The sequence below is a fragment of the Theobroma cacao genome, chromosome 10, assembly GCF_000208745.1.
Source record: "Theobroma cacao cultivar B97-61/B2 chromosome 10, Criollo_cocoa_genome_V2, whole genome shotgun sequence".
In the NCBI taxonomy this organism is placed as follows: Eukaryota; Viridiplantae; Streptophyta; class Magnoliopsida; order Malvales; family Malvaceae; genus Theobroma; species Theobroma cacao.
In genome coordinates this window covers 19,688,067-19,705,200 of record NC_030859.1, presented here as the reverse complement: position 1 = coordinate 19,705,200, position 17,134 = coordinate 19,688,067, and the positions used below count along the sequence as shown (strand labels likewise).

The 17,134-nt window shown below is 35.3% G+C and overlaps 3 protein-coding genes across 7 annotated transcripts; 1 reads left to right on the top strand and 2 right to left on the bottom strand.

Annotated features, from left to right (window-relative positions):
* On the bottom strand, nucleotides 2,128-10,850 carry LOC18587283. Of its 4 annotated transcripts, none has more exons than XR_001929877.1 (10): nucleotides 10,125-10,755; nucleotides 8,914-9,000; nucleotides 7,260-7,349; nucleotides 6,535-6,615; nucleotides 6,179-6,373; nucleotides 3,958-6,096; nucleotides 3,579-3,725; nucleotides 2,926-3,308; nucleotides 2,445-2,662; nucleotides 2,128-2,296 (listed from the first exon to the last, which is right to left on the bottom strand). XR_001929877.1 is itself a non-coding variant. In XM_018129314.1 (10 exons), the coding sequence occupies exons 2-10, from the start codon at nucleotides 10,203-10,205 to the stop codon at nucleotides 2,530-2,532; spliced, it is 3,336 nt and encodes a 1,111-aa protein (XP_017984803.1). In that variant the 5' UTR covers nucleotides 10,206-10,405; nucleotides 10,780-10,850; the 3' UTR covers nucleotides 2,128-2,529. The 4 variants fall into 4 exon arrangements, 3 of the variants coding, with proteins under 3 accessions (XP_017984803.1, XP_017984802.1, XP_007011055.2); XM_018129314.1 differs by adding an exon at nucleotides 10,780-10,850 and having other exon boundaries at nucleotides 2,128-2,662; nucleotides 10,125-10,405; XM_018129313.1 differs by having other exon boundaries at nucleotides 2,128-2,662.
* On the top strand, nucleotides 11,872-15,061 carry LOC18587282 (60S ribosomal protein L7-1). Of its 2 annotated transcripts, none has more exons than XM_007010991.2 (6): nucleotides 11,872-12,015; nucleotides 12,104-12,309; nucleotides 12,967-13,064; nucleotides 13,155-13,292; nucleotides 14,498-14,600; nucleotides 14,699-15,061. In XM_007010991.2, exons 2-6 carry the CDS (start codon nucleotides 12,112-12,114, stop codon nucleotides 14,912-14,914), a joined length of 753 nt encoding a protein of 250 aa, XP_007011053.2. In that variant the 5' UTR covers nucleotides 11,872-12,015; nucleotides 12,104-12,111; the 3' UTR covers nucleotides 14,915-15,061. The 2 variants fall into 2 exon arrangements, with proteins under 2 accessions (XP_007011053.2, XP_007011052.2); XM_007010990.2 differs by having other exon boundaries at nucleotides 11,881-12,019.
* Nucleotides 15,502-16,865, bottom strand: LOC18587281 (two-component response regulator ORR9). Its single transcript, XM_007010989.2, has 3 exons — nucleotides 16,431-16,865; nucleotides 16,059-16,329; nucleotides 15,502-15,945 (listed from the first exon to the last, which is right to left on the bottom strand). The coding sequence occupies exons 1-3, from the start codon at nucleotides 16,531-16,533 to the stop codon at nucleotides 15,753-15,755; spliced, it is 567 nt and encodes a 188-aa protein (XP_007011051.1). The 5' UTR covers nucleotides 16,534-16,865; the 3' UTR covers nucleotides 15,502-15,752.

The window sequence follows — 17,134 nt, the reverse complement described above, 5'->3', positions numbered from 1 at the left end:
TCATACGACATGAATCTATTTTACGGTGCAAAGAAGCAAATTAAGTAGCGATACCACAATTAATGATGAATTTAAGATTTTGCATGAAAAGTGATTAAAGGATTACTACAGACACCTAATCACAGCAGAATTCATTAAAATTGTACTTACAAAGATTAGATTGAATTTTGTTGTTAGAAAGTAAGCAGAATTTTACTGCAGACACTTTGTTAAATCAAATCAACCATGTTCATTTTGTAGATGTAATACCTCCCTGAATGCTGCTAATTCCCAGAGTTCAAATAGGATCATTTGTTCAACTTGTATATGAAATAGTAATGAATTATGTGCCACTCATTATATTTGAGTGAATCCCAATGCCCCCTTTATTGCTATGTCATCTCTCTACATTTGCATTCCAATAATTAAACTGCAGTTTAATGCATATATCAGTAAATAATTGCATGCATGTATTGTTGGAAGATGATCGGCACTCACCCAAATCAACAAAAGAAAGAAAGGTAAGAGAAAGATACCAAGTACAGTGTGCGACACAACTTTCTTCTCATTCTAAGAAATTAAATTCAAAGACTCATAAATAATTGGGTTCATGTATACATTGATAACGAATTGTATTTATCGAGATTTATGAATAATTAGGTTCATGAATATATTATAAACTTCAAGTTTAATATCTGTTCATATCCTTATCTTGTATCCTATATATAATGTCGTGTGATGAATGCTCGACTTAGCTAACATCAGGGTGAAATAGGTTTCGTTATTCTTGGCTCTGTCAATGGCACCTAAAATAGCTGCAGTCTCTCTTAACCCTGAAATCATCATCCCTGAAACTACCTACTTAGATAATGGCCTGGTTTACATCAGTGATGCTGCTCAACACTCGGGGAAGTTGACATATAAAAACTACTGGACTTGGCAAGCACAGTTCAAGGCTCTCCTCAACGGCTTTGATCTTTTGGGCTATGTCGATGGCTCAAAGCAGTGTCCTCCTGCAACTGTCATGAAGAACAACCAAGCCGCGAGCAACCCAGACTATGTTTTATGGTATCGCCAAGACCAGCTCGTGTTGCACGCCATTTTAACTTGTATATCACAAGAAGATCTTCTGTATAAACTTGTTGCAAAAAGAACTGGGGTGGAGACTGCGGAGGCAGCTTGGAATATGATTTCAAGGATATTAGAACATTAATATAAACCATAACTATTTTCCTCATCTGATGATGAAGACTCATCATTGTGTCTTTGGTTGGAGGACACATCTTGAATTGTAATTTGTTTTTTAAACTGTTTAGCGTTTTTTAATTAAAATTTTGCCTATTTCATTTAATTTTTTTTCAAGGTTACAACAAAAATATGTATGATTTTTACTTGAAAAAGAGAGATTCGAATTATAGTATTAAATTAAAAAATCACACATCAATCACTAAATCAAATTATCAAATCCAGACTCATGTAAATGATGATGTTAATTCAAGTTCAAATTTATCTTTTTTTTTTTTGTTTCATACAATGTTGTCGCTCTAATCCTATTTTTTTCTTAATATAATTTTACTATTTGATCCTTCCAAAAGGAAATGATAATGTTAACTATTTAAAATAAAAATTTGTCATTTGCTAAAGGTCAAAAAATTATTAAACTCTTTCAGATACTTTAAATAAAATTTTTTATTTTTATTAATTTAATTTAATTTTTATATTTTTATTTTAAATTAAATAAATATTTATTATTAATAATTAATTAATTATCATTAATCAAAATTGTTATGACACTAACCTAAAATGTTAACTTGTCATAATAATAAAAGACATTTTCACGTGATCACATCAATATACCACGTCACTTTCAACAATATCAAATCCACTTAAAATTGACAATTATTATTTGACTAACAATAATTAATCAATCATTAATAATAATAATTTATTAAATTTAAAATAAAAACAAAATTAAATACAATAAAAAATAAAATATTTATTTAAATTTTCTTAAATATTTAAAGAATTTTTTAGATACCATTCCAAAAAAGATGAATCTACCCTAGATGGTAAGGCCCCTGGACATTTCTCCTAATGCAGTTTTCTAAATTCAGCTGAGGTAAAATATTAAAAAAAAATTGAAAAGAATTTAAAGAAGAAAGCATATGCATTCAGTGTATGAATGCTATACAAACATCTTAATCGTTAGTAATTTCTTATGGCATTTACAATCAGTTTTTTGAATACAAAGCCCCGTAGCCTCAGCCTACTTACAAACAATTCAATCATTTCTACCAACCGTCACAGCGCTTCTCTCCTAGAAGGGAAAAAGAAAAGGAAAAAAAAATAAAAAAAATACAAAGATACATTTACAGAGTCAATTAAAGGTGCCCAAAACCAGAAGATTGCGTGAACAAATTAGTACACACCCCCGCAAACTAAAACAAAATCGAGGGCATCCTTACCTTGCTTCCTTACCGGTCTCAAAAGCCGAAACCTGGAAAACAACAAACTTCAATTCTGAAACCCTGAATCCTTGAATCTGGCAGGTCAATGAGCTAACCCTTCCCTCCCCACACCAACACTAGGTTTGTCGACCAAGGGAACGTTATACCGCTGATATACTCTAGCCCTGTTTGCCGCCCACCACTGTTCTGCTTGTTTTTCACTGAAACGCTTCCGACTGCAGTCATGAGAACAATCACCGATAGTTAAATGATTGAGAACTGTGGTTTGTAAGCAGCACAAGCAATAAACAAACTGAATACAACAGCACTAACAAGACACATTGGTTTGATCAATGCCTTTAATTGATGTTCTAATCCTTTTTCCCCTATGCATTTAGTTCAGACAGTGAGATCTCGGAATCTTGGTCTTGGTCTACTTTTGAGTGCAAAATGTGTGGGTAAGAAAAAGAGAAGAAAGTTGAAAGTGGTTATAACAAACCTGAACCGAACACGCTTAAGATCCTTAACACCTCCAGGCAATGCAACAAGGGTAATATATACACCAGGCTCATCTTGCTCAACCCATTCATCCCCATGGGTGGGTTCCACTTTCGTAGTTCTGTTCCTATTCCTTGCTGTTCCATCCAAATGGGATACTTCGGTGTGAATCGAAAGGTGCTGATTACTAGTTCCTGAGCCATTAGAGATCACTAGGCTGTTTGATCCATTTGAATCTATTTCATGGCAACTCATGGGACCACCCAATTGCTCATTGCCTGCAGAAGAAACTTCCCGAGGCGGAGTTGAACTAGAATAACAAAAGGAGGGTGAATTGCTGCTTCTCGCTGCTCCAATTGGTAACCTTTCAGCCATATCCTTCAACTGCCATACATGAGCAAAAAAGTTTAAATTTAGATGAACTCTGATCTAAGCAATTTACTTTGGTCACATAATGAAGTGATACTAACATAATTAATTGTCAATAAATCAGGTATAGGAACCCAAAATTCAGTGCTCAAGATTGAGCAATAATTAAGCAAGCATTTTGCATCACCATATAGATGCCTTTTGATAATAGTCATGAAAAGTGCAGGGGTTTTCTGGCAAGTAGAACCTCCATATATAGGCATTAGGCAAGAGTCATTAACTTACTTGAGCAGTGAGTGACTTTATGACTTCCTTTGCTGCTTTGCTTTTTGCAGTCTCTTCTGCTGCTACCGCTATGGCTTCCTTCAGCTGTTTAGTTGTTCTTTCCAGCTCAACTTCTTGAAGTTGTGCCTTGCGAGTAAGTTCCTCAACCTACATCAGATGGCCAATTAGGTGCAGCAAACAAACTTAACAACCCTTTGTACAAAATGTGAAAAAAATAACTAACTCTAGAGCTTTCCATTCTAGGATTTAACTCTAGAGCTTCCTTGCTACTAACTTAACAGTCTGTAAACAAATAATGCTGGAAAAGAATGGAACTAATGGCAATGTATGATCTAACAAGAGAAAATTCCCCTACAGATAATTTAAATTGTAAAAATACCTGAGTTCTTAATTTAATTACTTCTTCACTTAGACCATCATTTGTCCTTTTAGCATCATCCACAACAACTTTCATTGATGCAAACCCTGACAGAGTTGGTGTTGGTGTTGTAGCACGAGGTGGGCTAGATCGTCTAGAGGTAGGTGATGTCGCTCGAGATACAATCCGTGATCCAGGAAGAGAAGCTGAGAAAAATTTCTTGGATGACCCAAATAAAGCATTCGAAGTTTTGGAACTGTTTTGCGGAGCACATTGAGAAACTCCATTTGGAAAAGGTGAAACTCGAGTGCTATAAAAATCCAATCTCTTGTTTCTTTTAGAAGATCCACCTTCCAATTCTTTAGATGATTCAATAGAACCATTTCGACTGAGTTGGGCATGGGTTCTTGAATCCAACTTCTCAGTCTTCTCAACACCTTCATTTAGTCCCTGATTCATACTCCCTCTTCTACTCAGAGCATAATGGGTTGAAGAGTTGGTTTCAGAAGCTTTTGTGAGTTTGGCAAAACAATTATCACAGACACGATAAGGTTTGTTAGGGTTTGGTGCCATGGAAGCTTTAAAAGACTTCTTACTGCTGCATGAATTGCAGAATACGAGTCCACAATTGTAACAGTTATGACGTTTTCTTTTGAAATTGAACAAAAGACGGCAGCCAGAACATTTCGATTGATCAATACTGGAGACTGACTTATGAAGACAGATAGCTGCAGTAAAACTAGTGCCACAAACAATACTCTTGACCTGTTTGTCTTTTAGAGCTTCAACAAGACATGGAGAACTTCTATCATCGGTATCCCCATGACCTAATCGTCCATTTGCACCCTTTCCCCAAGTGTAAACTTCAGTTCTTGAAGTTAAAACAGCAACATGGTAAGCACCACAAGCTATTTCTTCCACAAAATTCTTTGTAAGCTTTCCCTCAACACGAACAGGGTGTTTTCCATCAGCTTGAGAATTCCCCAATTGCCCATAAACAGGGCTACCCATGGTATAGACATGGCCATTGGTTGTTAGTGCAACAGTCATGCTGTGCCCACAGACAACATGACAAAAGTTAGGCTCAACCAGAGCAGCAACACAAGTGGGCACCAATCTAGCTTCTTTGTCACCATGCCCCAGACGACCTTTATCACCATCCCCCCAAGTAAAAAGTTTTCCTGAAGAGCAATTACTGGAGCTCGAAGACCCAACCATAACCTCAACAACAGCAGCAGTGTGCCAAACACCACAAGATGCCCGCACAGTGCGTAGGCCCTTAAGGGACTCCACTTCCCTGGGTACAGAAACACTTTTACGATCTCCATGTCCTAAAACACCAAATGTTCCATCACCAAAAGTAAATAATTGTCCAGCAGAAGTGACAACAGCTGTGTGCCACGGTCCACAGGACACTGATGAAACATGTATTCCCTCCAAAGGTCCATTTAATTTCTTTGGAACCCATTGACTTGTTTCATGTCCATGGCCAAGTAAACCAAAATTGCAAGAACTACCACCCCATGAGTACATTTCACCAGAAAGTGTTACAGCACAAGAATGGTACTCCCCACATGCTACGAGTTCAACATTTATATTTTTAAGAGAATCTATAAGTTTTGGATGGGAGACATCAGAATCCACACCATGCCCCAATCTGCCCCCACATTCCTCTCCCCAAGAGAAAACCTCTCCTTGCTTGGTTACCAAGGCAGCATGTTGCCCACCACAAGCTATGTTCTGAACATCCAAAACAACTGCAGATTCCAAAGCTTTAGGCAGAAGAGAATCTATCTTAACACCACCGGAATTTCCAGTTCTATGTATTCCCCCACCCAATACACCATCACCAGTGCCTTCACCCCATATAAAAACATCCCCTAAAGCATCACCATCATATTGACCAGACCCCTGACTTGAGGAGCTAACAGCACTTGATAAACTAACTCTGAAAGCATCGCCATTCACAGCTTTTATGCGCCCAGCTGCTCCATCTGAGCCTGCTGATGACAGAGAATGGATTGACCCACAAGCCGATTCCGAAGGATATAACACTTTGGGAGGCACAGAATACAATATTACATCAGACAAAGCCTTCTCTAATCCAGTTTTAGGAGGACTCTCATGTGGAGTATGAAGGCGAAGGGGATCCATCCCATCCTATATCAGGAACAAGAGAATTCTCTCACAAAATATATAAAACATTGAAGTACAACACAGAAAATCGAGGAATAAAAAAGACCTTCTGTGAACTACCACCGCTACCAAATGGCGAGCTCAGAGGCGAACTTCTTTGGGTATGTGCTCTAGGACTAGTAGCTTCAGATGAAACTCCATCACTTCTAGATTCAGCTCTTCCTTTCCGATGATGACCACGCGATATCAGTGCCTTCAGACCTGTAAACCAGACTTCAGCTTCATCTTTATCCTTGCAAATCTGGTACAAAAGAGAAGTTGGATTCATGGACTATAAAAATATTTTCATCCAAAAATTTGGTAATTAATCAACACTGACATGATTATGCATGTATGAAGAACCACACAACTAGAAATTAGATGCAACACAAGTCTAGCAAGAAACAAAAATGGAATGCTTACCAAATCTAGTGACCTATCATTATATATAAGAGAAAATGATTGGTATTCTTTTTCAGGCCGAGGATACCTCTGAAATATTGGCTGCAATGAGCAAAGTAAAGAATGATCAACAAAAAGCAAAACACAACAGAGATACTAATTTGATTTTCTTATCAGTAGAATGAAAAATGTAATTGATTAATGAGCTCCAGCATTGAAATCTTTAATTTGAATCAAAGAAGCATTCCACCTCATTAAACTTCTCACATCAGAAACAGAAAAAATAACCCCCCTCATCTAAATGCATCTCTGTCATAACTCAAAAGTCATGCAACTGGAACATGAATACTATAAATATGCAGTCCTGTCGAGAAACCTTTTACATTACATTACATCACTGGTCAGTTTTGGTTTGCATAGCTAAATGCATGAAACACAGTAATATACCAAAAGGCATACCATGTTATTGATACCTGTAATTGGGAATTCTGACCCAACCAAGTACACATCATTTTAAATCTAGAATTTTGCCACTAGAAAATACAAGCAAACACATACCCTCAATTCAAATTCAGGAAAAGAATAATCTCACTCAATAATATGTGAAAGCAATAACCCTAAAACATTTCATAACCATTCTTGTGGAATGTTACTTGACCTTATGTAGGCTTACACTTTAGTGCTTGATATAATTGACACACGTAACAAACAAGAGGTGCAGAAAATTGTGACAGGGATAAACTTACTGTCCGCTGACCAGGTATGATTCTGGAGACATGGCTTAGTTTAAGGTATTTTTCCTCCTTCCCAGAGATCCATATTAGAACAGATTCATCCTGAAAAGAAACAAGGAAAAGACATGTGGTATGTGAAGTTGTAGAATAGGTATATTACAGTAGGTACTCAATGCATACAGCATCAAGATAACTATTCTTCCAGAAAGAAACAAAAGAAGTGACATGGGCCAACAAAATTCAGTGTAGACAGATCACAGTAGTCTTTTGCATCCAGCCCGAAAATATTATTCACAAGTTGGACAAATGTCATATACCATATATAATTGCTCAGAAAAGCAGCATAATAAAGAATAACAAAGAATATTATTAAGGGAAGCCAACAGAGGACTGTTATTCCTCTTTACAAATAGTATTCTTTTTTCTTCCTAGAACGGTTGTACGGGTTCTGTATGTCTGATTTTTCTCTCATGCTCACCATAACCCAATAAACTTCACACACATTCTCATCAAAGCAAAGAGCTTACTGAATCTGACAGCAAAAATACCTCAAAATCCAGTATAATCATAGAAATGCCTAATGATAAAAATTGTGCACAACAGTAATTCCAGCAAGTATCAAAGCCCTTATACAGAATCCCCTCATTACACACTTAATGGTTCACTTCTAATCATTGCTTGATCTTCAGTGATACAATAACATACACGTCTCCATGAACAATTTCCAATTTTCTCACTTGTACGGTAACATATGACTCTCTTGTAAGCAATGTTACTTATAAGGTCGAATCCTCAAACTCATTTCTAAGGCTTTGCTTGGTAGGAAGGATGGAATGATTTTCAATCTAATACTTAGGTGTCACAATCACTTTCCCACTTTGTAGCTTAACCATTGGATTAGAACATTTTCCTTCCCACTTTCCATCCTACTGACCAAGCAAAAACTAAGTGCCCAATGTGTATTCAATACGCATATGTTACAATAAAGATTTAGAGTAATACAACTTGTAAGCAGCATAAGCCACCACACCTAGTTGATGAGAAACAGGCAGTGTCAAGAAATATTAGTAGCTCACATGTGTGAATGTGTTGCCACCATTTTGTTAAAAGTTACCTTTCTTGCATGCCTAACATATAGGAAGCTCAGATGACCATAACATGTGACTTCTTTGGGTTTTTACAAACATTTTCCTAGGGATTTATGAAACTGTAGGTATGGAGGCTTCTAACTTTTTTTGAAAAATTATTCCGAAAAAAAATAAAGCAGAGGTTCGTAAACAAGAAATTTTATTTGTATTAATCTGAAATCTGGTAAACCAATCTGCCTAACACATACCAAAACCATTCCATCCCTAAGGAGAGATCATATAACACCCCCTTCCCCAAGACAGGTACATCACTAATTTCTATTATTCACTTTCAGTACAATAATCATCCATCCAGTCATCTAACATAACACAAAGTAATAAATATCATCTAGTTTTCCAAAAGCAATGAAACATAGAGCTAGTTGCATACACGGATGACTTCTATGCACCAAAGCTAAATGGAGAAGGAGAAATAGTTAATAAATAGCCATCTACACAACAGTCAAATTTTCAGATTTTAAGTCACAGCAATATATGCAACACTTAACATATGAATCTTCAAATACATTTGGTCTTACATTGGACAGCCTGAAGGGACAAAATTTGGGCTTTCCTCTACGACCATATTTGAGCAATGGTGCTCCTTTTTTAAGGGCAGTGATGGCCTGTGGTAAATACAAAAATAAAAAATCTGAATTAAAACATAGAAAATCCAACATGCAAATTGAATTGCAGACTGCTGGTTGTAAATCAATATAAGAAGAATTTATTGAGGAAGTAAAATAAGATCACAAAATTAATGCAAGAATGAAACAACAAAAAAGGAAAAATCAGTGGACGTTACACTTGTGCTTAATGGGGAAGTCCACCGGAAACCAAAAATAATACTAATGGGAGAATGACAATACATTTCCACGCAGTTTTGATTTGATATAAAATTTATGAGAAACAATGATACTGGAAGTCAGATTTGTTTCATCCTGAAGCTTCAACTAAGTTATGACTAATTGTGCGAGTTAATATTGATGTAATTCAATATTTTACTTAACATGGCAAGACAGAAAACTCATACAATCTAGATGATCTATTTCATATTTTTCTCAAGCAATGCATCGCAATCAAGTTTCATCTTGCTTGTACAAATTATACCCGCATAGAGCAATCATAAAATCAATATTTGGCTAAATCTATTCCCTATTTTAGTTTTCTTTTCTTCTTAAAAAATGTTTTATCTTCTTCTTTCTTTTTCTTTTACACAAAACGAATTCTTTTTCCCCATCAGTTGGGGGCTGGCAGGACATAATGGGTCATGCCATCCCCAGCATTCAAATGCTCCCATTCAGTTAATATATATTTATGTATCATTCAAACAAGAAATTCAAATTTTTCCCCTATCATTGTAGTAGGTAACAACGATTCCACCCAAACAACAAAATTAAAACCCACCAACCTACAAACGAAGTCAATCCAACTCCATTATCCAAATAAAAGAAAACAAAAACAATTCCCAATTAGCAACACACTTAACAGCTAATAATCAGAACTTACACAACATTGCTAATAATAATAGTGATACAACATAAACAATATCCCAATTGTTTGCAGTCAACAACCATTTTCCATTTTCCACATTGTCAAGTAACAGCACAAATAATCAAACAAAACTAACACATTATATCAGAAGAAAGTGATAGCAAACGTTACTCTATCTAGCTACATCCAATCATTTTTCTTTTATAAAAAAAAAAGGTAATAAAAAATTCTAAACGAAATCAAATAAACAGTTTACCAACTCTATGTCCCTCTCCGGTACACCCGCCACCCTCGACTGCTCCGCCGTCACCGTAGCCATCCTTTCCGTCTTCAGCATTTACTAATAACTGACTTTTTAACCAAACAAACCCTACTCAACTCCATCACTTCCCCCAATGCACCCGCACACAAACAACCAAAACCTCTCTCGTTCTCGCTCTCTCTCTCCCCCTTTTCACCGCATTTGCTTCATTCCAAAAAACCCTAGCTCGATCACAGCTAACCCCGCATTTCACATTGGCGAGGAACTTCGAAAATCTAAACTCGAAAAGAGAATTCCTTCAAAAAATCAGGTTAGAAGCAATTTTGCAGTTCAGTTTTAAACCAAAAGAAAAAGTTGAAATCGACGAGACAAAGAGAGATTAAAAAATATATTTAAATTTCTTAAAAAAAAAGATCGAGTGAAACTAGGAGAACAAAAATGGCGACTAGGTTGGTGAAGCAAAAGAGACAAAGAGAGTAAAGGTGGAAAAAAGGTGAAGAATACGAAGATTCTCTTTCCACTTTCATTTTTCCTTTCCCTTTTTTTTTTATAAAGTCCGTTTGGCTCGAGGGATTCTTTTCGAGAAAATGAGGGAAAATGCGAAGGAAAAAGAAAATGAGAGAGAGAAAAGAAAAGAAAAGCTGATCACCTGAGAAAGGTGCTTAAGTGGAGGAGGAGAGCTCTTAAGTAGAGAGAGAGAGAGAGTGAAACTGTGACAGAGAGAGAATCTGATGGGAAAAGTTTGTTGAAAATGATTGATTTGTATGGTATGCGGTAGGGTTTTGGCTACTCTCCAGTCAACTTTTTGACCTTCTTTTCCTCTTTCATGTAAAGTCGCCAATCCTTTTTCGCCACGTCATTTTCAACTCTAATATAACTATTTTTTCATAATTCATATTATTCTTTATTTTATTATTTTGGATAAGCTCTATTCACTATCTTCAGAATTTCATTTTTTTTCATGGTATTTTATAATATTTTCTTGCTTAACATCATCTAAATATTTTTTTACCAATATCACATAGATAATTTCTGATATTATCACAAGATTAAATTGTTAATTTTATTCGATAAGTTTATAACAATATCATGAATAAATAAGTAAGGGTTAAATAGAGAATATTTCGATAATTTTATATCAATTAATATCATGTAGATAATTTTTTATATTACAAAGTATTAGATTGTTAATTTTATCTGATAAAATTATAAAAATATCATTAAATGTTAATAAATAATTAAGGTTCAATAGATAATATTTTGAAAATGGAAGTGGTAAATATGATATTTTTATATTTAAAAATTCTACTTTTTAACTTTAAAAACTATGAAATTTTTTTTAAAACTCAGCAATATAAAATATTTTAACATTAATTTTGCATTTTAAACTTTGTAAAAATAAATAGAAAGGAAAAAAATAAAATCGAAGCGGTAAATAATGATATTTTCATTTAAATTTAAATAAAAGAATATTTCTAAATTTTTTATTTTAATTAATAAAAATTTAAATTTGTAATATTAATAATAATTAAAATAAGGGCTAACCCCAGTTCTGGCTGGACCTGCCCAAGCCCAGTTCTGTGACATGAACGGGCCGTCGCAGCTTTTCACCCAAACGACAATCGGGACGGGGCGGGTAAGGCTTTTTCTGAACCCACGCTGCGTTATCCAGTTGAAATTACCAAAATAGTCCTAATACTTTTACTTAATATCTTTTACACCCTCATTGATATAAGATACCTAAATTTATGTCCCCTTCCTCTTTTCTTACACTCTGCCGCCAACCCCTCTCCTCTCAAACTCTCGAAGGTCTCTGCCGCCTCTACACCCCGTATCACCGCCGCCGTTGCTCCTTACCTTCACCACCGTAGCTCTACTCCTTTTGGTGGGTAAGTTTCACTTTTATTGCTGATTCTTTTTGCTTCGTTTCTATTGGGTAAATTTCTTATTTAGGTTTTTATTTTATGAAACAGAAAAGATAATGGCGGAGGAGGAAGGACAACCAATGCCTTATGTGTCGGAGGTAGTATTGAAGAAAAGGAAAATAAAAGATGAGTTGGCAATTACGAGGAAGACCCAGTTGGAGTTGGGTAAATATGGAGCGATAAAAAGCAAGAAGCAATCCGATGTTTCTGACATCAAAAGACCCGAGCAGTTCATAAAAGAATTTAGAGCCCAGGTAATTATTACTGTATTTTCTTTTTTAGTTTACCATTCAATTTTTCTTTTTTTTTTAAATGGGTTCTTACTGTTGATTTAAATGCAATTTTGTTTTGGAAAATTTACTACTTTTTCTTACTGCTAATCAGTGTGGAATTCATTATAGTATTATATTGTAACTTGGGTATAATAAATGAGTGAAGCTACTCGTTGAATACTCAAACTCGATTAGTTCACAGTCAGAGTGAAGCTCAAGCTCGACCTTTATTAGCTAGAGTAATGAATTGAGCCAAGTTCCAGTGTTTTAATACTCGACTCGAGCAACCTGTGAGCCTAATGGAGCTTTTAAATTTTTAATATGTATATATATATATATATAATATAATATGCATGTATAAAGATGATATAGGAGTATTTATTTACATGTTTTCGAACTCTGTTTGAGTTTTGAACTGAAGCTTGAGCTGAGTTCAAGCTCCTTATTTGAGTTATGAAAACTGAGATTTGATTATGTCTTGCGCAAGTAGCTTAATTTTCTTTTTTTTTTTTGTTTCTTTTGGGAGCTGAGCTCGAGGATAGTACTGTAGCAGCACAGCTCACATATACCTACAGTGGTTGTGCCACTTCTGAAGGAAAATCAGATTATCTTGAATCTTTTCTTTTTTTGTGGTTTTAGGAGTTGGACCTAATCAGACTCAAACAGAGGGCAAAGAGACCAAAGTCAATGATATCAAAACCGAGATCAAAGTTGCTTTTCGTTATCCGTATACAAGGGTAGGTTACCTTTTTCCCTTTGATCTTATTTGATATCTTTGCTTTTAATTCTTTCCATCTTTAATCTTTTGTATATATTTACTTTTACAGAAAAAATGACATGCATCCAAAAACTAGGAAGATCTTATACAACCTGAGGTTGAGGAGAGTTTTCAGTGGCGTCTTCGTGAAGGCGACTGAGGGCGTAATAGAAATGCTGCAGAAGGTGGAGCCATATGTCACATATGGGTATGAAAGCAACCTTTGTTCCTTTGCACTTCTTTTTTTTTTTTTTGGTTAATGTAACATACTGAATCTTATGAGGTGAAAACATTGTAAGGGGCTACTTCATGTGTGATGATAATTTTCGTTATCAAGCGTATGCTTGTAATCGCTTTTTGATGCTAGTTTTATTACCTACATTTTCACATCCTTTGTTTTGGGCCATCACTTTTAATTGCATGCTTAGATGCATTTGAATCACAATGCAAGAGGGTTTGCATGCACCTTGGGATAAGAAATGGCTTTGACCCATCTTTAAATCGACATGCATATCTTTTTTATTTTTTTGAAGTGAGTTATGAAACTTGCCATAGCAAATTGTTCTTAATCATCTTACTAGCTAGAAATACAAAGTGATTTGTTATTGGCCTTTTTTGTAATGGTATCGGCCATTGCTTTCTGTGAACTTTTTATCAAGCTAATATTGTATTACATTAATTTTTTTCTTCCATCTATTAGTAACGTTATGTTGTGAACCTGTTAATGTGTTTAATAATTCAGATACTCTTATTTTGAGGTTGGTTGCCTATTAATTTGTAGTGGACCTGGGAGCTTTTTGCTTGGATAATTAAGTTCTAGGGCCTAGGCGGAGACCACTAATGCAATCTGATTGAAAAAGAGCTTCATGAGATTTTCTTTGTTGAGGATGTTTTGGAAGAATTTGCTACCTGCTGTCATTAGCGATCATCTGTCCTTAAGAAGAAAGAAAAACAAGGAGGACTCATTGTCTAATTATGAGCCCATAAGGGCTTTATCCTTATGCAGAAGTCCTCCTTTTGTCATTAGGTTCTAGTAGTGTATAGAAATATATAGGCCATATGTAATCATTGCTTCTACTGGAAAATTTTGTCAGATTATCATCCGTAATTTGCATAGAGATCATCTTGAATACATGTGGCATCAGTGACTTGGAAATAATTGGCAGTTATGTGTCAAATTCAAACAGGCTTTGCTTTAGATAATTGTTAAAGGTTTTATAATGGTTGTAGGCGTATGACTGAACCTTCATTAACTTAGGCTAGTTATAGCAGTTTTGTTGTATTTAGATTGGCCACTTCTATATTCAGCTAGATAGGTCAACTACATTATGCTTAGTTCTTTTAGTTTTGTTTCTTTAACTTATAATTACCACTAAGAATGTTGATTCATGGTTCTAAGATTGTTTCATGCAGATATCCTAATCTTAAGAATGTGAAGGAGCTGATTTACAAGAAGGGCTATGCAAGGATCGACAAGAAAGCAGTTCCACTGACAGATAATAATATTATTGAACAGGTATCATAGCTGTCTTAAGCAACTCTTAGCAAGAAGTGCCCAGTTTAACTTTGTCCACAGGTTCATAATGCTTGCAATTAAAACTCCTTCTTTGTCAGGAATTGGGGAAGTATGGCGTCATATGCTTAGAAGATATTGTACACGAAATTGCAAATGTTGGTCCACATTTCAAGGAGGTTAATCATTTTATGGGACCCCTTATGCTCAGTAAGCCAGGAGGAGTAATCCAAGGGAAGAAACAGCCATACAGGGAAGGAGGAGATGCTGGTAATCGTGAAGATGAAATCAATGACCTAATCAGCAAGATGAATTAGCTTGAATATTTTAGTTCCTACATATAAGAAAATTTTGATGTGTAGCTTTCAATGATCTGAAATGGAATGTAATCCAGCTTTGAATTGACAAACAACTTTGGTTTTGTTTATCGCTATGATCAATGCTAATTTATCATTTCTTACTTATCAGAGAGTTCCTATGAATGTTTATTCTTGGTTTTTTTTTTTTTTTTTGCCCTTGTTGCCTTGTGGGGAGGGGGGATATATAATCGGATTGTGCATTTTGCAAATCATAATAGTGTTTGGTTACTGAGAACTAGGTGAAAGAGAAGGAAAATAATTAGAAATGAGAATTTCTAATCATTTATTATTATTGTAATTATTTTTATTTCTAATCATGTAGTCAAATGTTGGCTTAGGCATTGGATTCTCTATGAAGTTTAAAGTTTAAAGAGAAAATGAAGCTTCTGTTTGCAAAATGTCCACTAGAATATTAATGGAAAGGGAGAGAATTCTACTTTAGGCCTCGGGTAAGAATCTGTTCTCAGTTCAACCAGAGATATGACACAAGTAATGAAGAATATAACGCATCTGGAATTGAAATAGAGAAATTTGACACAGAGAAATGAAGAGGAACATATTCTGTTAATGAACCAACAAAATTGAGTTATATTTTTCCTTCTGGTATTTTACAGTGCAACCTATATTCCAAAACCCTACGCATGACAGGTAGCTTTCTCTTTTGTCTGACATGAAACCAAAATCCTATACATTGATTCTGTATAAGCAAAGAGTCTAAGGGGAAAAAAGAATAGAAAACCAGAGATAATCAAGAAAAATTTTCTGAGAAAGTAATTCCTATAAATTAATTTGCTGATCAGACCACTTCCAATTCATTGTATCTTGTTCTTGTTCTATCAGGGGTGAGAATCTCTTCCATGCCCTTTCTCTTGCTAATGTTTTGTTGCATTTCTTTAGATCTTCCTTTCATCAGATGAGGCCTAAGCTTGTTTACATCTGATAATTGCACTGGCTTCAAGAAGAACTCTTCAGCTCCATCTTCCAAGCATCTGATTCAATCATTCAAAACCAATTCAGGTCAGCTTACCGTAATCAAAACATTGAAAGTAATTGAATAGGAAATGTTATTTAAAGCTTCTTTCATGGCAACAAGTTCCCTAACCTGTTAATTCTTGATGGGATATTCTCTGAAGACATTATGACAACTGGTATGTCTTTGAAAGATGAAGATCCCTTGATTCTTCTCAGGAGATCATAGCCTGTCATTCCTGGCATGCAGTAATCTGTGATAATCAGGTTGACTTCCACATCTTGCTGATGTTGATCCTCATCAAGAGAAACAGAAGCAGGACTTGGATTCCTCTGTCCATCTTCATGACTGCCGTTCAATCCAAGAAACTCCAAAGCCTTACTTCCAGAATCAACTGCAGTAACTGTAATCAAATCACAAACAGAAAACAAAAAATCAATCTCCAAGCTTGGCACCTAAGGGTTGTAACCCTCGCTTTAAAAAGGTATAGAAAAAACAATATACCATGATAAGAAGAAGTCTTGAGAAGCCTTTCAATGAGCTTTCTGTCAATCAGGCTGTCATCAACAGCAAGAACATGAAACTGGGCCTCAGTAGCCATCCCCATAACTAGATAAAGATGTGATTCAACAAAGCAAAAAACACCCAGAAATCAAAGAAGAAGAAGAAAGATGAGAAGAAGAAGAATGTTGTAGGATGAGGATGAGGATGGAGAGAAAGAAGAAATGGGGAGGTGAGTTTTAAATGGTTGGCCATATAGGGAAGATGGGCAAAATCCTTTTGGAAAATCTGACAGTTTGGAAAGCAAGATCCGGCAGATTTCATCCAGAATCTCCCGGATCTTCTAGGTTGATTTTTGAATTGGACAACAAGCAAAGAAGGTGGTGTGTTTTCCATTTTTAATAGTTTTCGAAAGACTTTAGAGACTGCCCTCAATAATACGCTCTTTGACCCTTCGATTAGCCCTTAGAGCCACAAATATTGGCCTTTCCCATGGGAGGTAAAGCCTACTGTTTCAGACCTTTCCCCATGCACGTGATTCATACTTCTTAAATTATTTTTCCTAACAACCTCAAACTATATTGAATTTTTATAGGACTTTGTCTAAATCCTTTTTGTTAAATAAAAAAAGATTTCCTTTTTAATTTATAATTTAATTAAAATTGTATAATTACATGACTTGGCCAAACTATACGTAGGTCAAGATT